We start from the raw sequence: 3,591 nt of genomic DNA on the forward strand, positions 1-3,591 counted from the left end.
GAGCCACAGCAGGGACGCCCCGTCCCCTGGGCCGCCTACCTCTGAAGCGTTAGACGGGGAGAAACTAGGATGTTGTTCAAGCCGCTGCTCTTGGGTTTCTTGTTCGGCAGCTCTACGGCTCCCTAACCGATTCATGCCTGGATATGTTTACAAAAGCTCCACTGAGCAAGAAGGAGAGTATAAAACGATGCCCTGGAAATGGGCTACGGGGTGGGCGTGGCGAGCAAGCGCAGCGCAGCGCGGGACGTTGCCCAGCAGCATTTTGCAGTCACACTCAACGTCGGACAACTACGGGAAACGAGATTGTTCCCATTTTGTAAGTAAATGCCTAAAACAACAAGAATCTTTCCAGCAGGATTCTTCCTTGTCGTGAGACATCACACGCATTCCAGCCTCCATACACACGAGTTTCCCCGCTCCCCCCTCGCGTCCGCAGGTGGTGCGAGGGTGCGGGCGCTGTCCCGGGACAGGATGGGGAACAAGGTCGAACAAGCACCCCCAGTGCTGCTGGAACGTCTTTCCAGGGTTTTATTTTCAGTCCTCCTGTCCGTTCTCCAAGTGCCTGCGGGGACTCCTTGCGAGAGGGAGGATGTGCCCAGCCCCCCTGAAGGCGCTCTCACCCTTCCTACTGGTAAAATGGCATCAAGGGCCCCCATCGGTTCAAGATGGGGAACTTGACTTCATGGTGATGCGGACAGAGGCAGCCAGGCAGTAGAAAGTAGCCCTTGCCCTCCTCGGGCGTGGGCTGCAGCTCGGGCTCCAGGAGGCACGGAAAGCCGGCACTCTGGCGGACCCGGGTGGGGACACCCTGGGCCAGGTACAGGGGGTGGGAAACGGGGTACACTGAACGGCAGATACTGGTGAACCTGCATTCGTCCTCCGCTGCGGCCACACGGTCCTGGTCCTGCGGGGGGAAGAAGCCGGGCTGTCCCAGGTCTTTGGCGGTCACGTGGAGTTTTCTGAAGGCGGGGTATCCGTCCTCTAGCTTGGGCTTGGAGCTGGGGACGACCCTATAAAACTCTTTGTCCCGGAGTTGGGCATCCAGCTTCGCTTGCTGTGGAAATAAGTCACACAGGAATGGACGGCTGAGAGAAGTGAAAGACGGCGCTTTCTGGGCCTCATCCAAGACAGAGCACATGTCTCTTTAGTTAAAAAAATTTAAATTGGTTTTTGAATGGTGATATATCCGACCCAGGGAAATACTGAAATAATAGAAAAGGGTTTCTAGTGAAAGTCAGTCTCTTTCCCACCCTTCCTCCTCCCTTGGTTCCCATGTCCAGAGGCACCCGCTGAAGTGTTTTTTCTATCTTTCTAGATACAGTTTATGCTCGTATAAACATATAATGAAGCGTTACACCCCCTGGCTTGTATGCAACTGATGCCCATTATAATCCCACTCTGCATTTTTCTCCAAGTACTATATCCCAGAAATTGTTCCGTCTTTGTACAGAATTTCTTCTTATTTTTAGTGGAGTTACCTGGAGACAGGAAAGGATTTCTTGAACAAGATTGGAAAAGGGCAAATGATAAAGGGAAAGACTGGTACATCCGACTATATTAAAGTAAGAATTTCTAGTCACTGAAAGGGAGGGAAAAGACAAACCACAGCCTGTGAAGAGTGTTGCCATTTCTGTAACTGACAAATGAAACGCGTCTAGGATATTTACAGAACTCCTACAAATTAAGAAGAAAAAGACAAGCATCCCCACAAAAACACAGGCAAAAGATGTGACAGACATCTCACGGGGTAATAAATCTCCATGAACATAGGAAAAGATGCTGAACCTCATTAAAAAACAGGGAAATGAAAATTATGAGCACAAGAAGATATTATTCCACACCCACCAAACTAGCCAAAATCGGAAAGTCTTTCAATACCAAGTTGATGGCAAGGTTGGAGAGCCACAGAATGCACTGTCCCCCGCTCCGGTGACACAGCCACTTTGCAAATAGTGATGTTCCCCAGGGCAAGCGATTTCCCTCCCACGGCAGCCGACCCTGCGCCTTAGGCTGTGTAATCCACATTGCAGCACGGGGCGTTGGGAGGAGTACCAGAAAGTAAAAACCCAGATGTCCAACAGGAGAGGGGACAAATATAAGATGGCACATTCATACAACGTAATACGACACAGCAGAAAGTGCATAATATATTATAAACAACATAATATTCAGCAAAAAGTAAAAGTCACAGAAGAGTACAAATAATATGATCCAATGTATAACAGAGCTCAAAAAGGCAAACCTCAACAGTTTGTTTAGCGGGATACACACATACACAGTAAAACTATTTTTTAAAAGACACACAAGACAATGATTAACCCAAAATTCAGAGTAGCGGCTCCCTCTGGAGGTGGGAGGAGGGCTGGGAGCAGGAGGGGCCCCCTGGGGGCTCTAGGGTACTTCTAATGTGCTGTGTCTGCATTCAGCTGGCTGATGCCGGGTACACTGGTGTTTGTTTTGTGAATGTTATTTAAACTGTGAGTGTGTATCATTTACACTCTCATGTGCATGACTTAGGGTTGATGTACGTTTTAAAACATACACGCAAAGCACACGCGTAAAAGACTTTTTTAGATCGCCCGGCATCAGATTCTGTTCTCAATAAGTGCCCCCAATACCACGCATAATAAAAGGAAGTAGAGATGATTTCGGTGGGCCACCGAGCAGAAGACAAGACTGAGTAGCTTCTTACCTCTTGTGGTGTGACTCTGGAGTATTTGTGCTTCCCGTAGTGTTGATAGTCAGCCATGTAGGAACTTTTGTATATGTCTAAATCCACAGGGGCCTGAAGGGCAAGGGAGATGACAAAACAAGAGATCTCATCTTGCCATTCTTCCACCTAAAAGCATTCGGCGGCTTCTCATTGTCCATAGAACCAAGACCAAATTTTGGGCCTGGCATTCGGAGCCCCTCCTGACCTGGCTTCTACTGACCTTTGCCATCTCGCCCCTCTTGGCTCCCCTCCATGCCTTCTGCACTCCAGCCTCACTACACTCCACTTTTCCCTTATCTCCTGCTGGAAACACTAGTGGTACTCCTCATGGACTGACAAACTCCTATGCATGCTCCAAAACCCAGGTTAAATTTCTCCCCCAACACAGCTATCCCACCCTTTGATTCCTCATCTCCCCCCAATTAAACTCCTTCTCCCCTGCTTTCATAGCGCATTTAACATCCCTCATTACAGCACTTATCAGGGCGATTGTAATTGATTTAATGAAATATACTAGATTAGGACCTAATCTTTGGCATCTCTGCAGCCTTGAAGCCCAGCACAGAGCCTGACACACCAAGGGTGCCTAATAAATGCATGCTTAATAAATAAATGAACCCCCAGAAAATTGTATATCCTTACTTTCCTCCGCCTTTTAAACACACACACACACACACACACACACACACACACACACCCCATTCCAGAATGACGACCAGAAGAAGCCCCAAGGCGCCTGGGCCTGTTTGCTAAAGCTGCTCAACCTTGAGGTGGTCACAGGCCACGGAAACCCACAACACTCACCTGTCCGGGGTACACCACACCTGCCATAGCAGCCAACCTAGGTGCAAACAAGTTGGTTAGCCCTACTTCCGCCA

At 49.0% G+C, this 3,591-nt stretch overlaps 1 protein-coding gene across 1 annotated transcript; it reads right to left on the reverse strand.

Moving 5' to 3' along the window:
- Nucleotides 1-625: 625 nt before the first annotated feature.
- On the reverse strand, nt 626-3,544 carry TEX37 (testis expressed 37). Its single transcript, XM_008700109.1, has 3 exons — nt 3,518-3,544; nt 2,693-2,785; nt 626-1,054 (listed from the first exon to the last, which is right to left on the reverse strand). The coding sequence occupies exons 1-3, from the start codon at nt 3,542-3,544 to the stop codon at nt 626-628; spliced, it is 549 nt and encodes a 182-aa protein (XP_008698331.1).
- Nucleotides 3,545-3,591: the final 47 nt, after the last annotated feature.

The sequence above is a fragment of the Ursus maritimus genome, unplaced genomic scaffold, assembly GCF_017311325.1.
Source record: "Ursus maritimus isolate PB19 unplaced genomic scaffold, ASM1731132v1 scaffold_6, whole genome shotgun sequence".
NCBI lineage: Eukaryota > Metazoa > Chordata > Mammalia > Carnivora > Ursidae > Ursus > Ursus maritimus.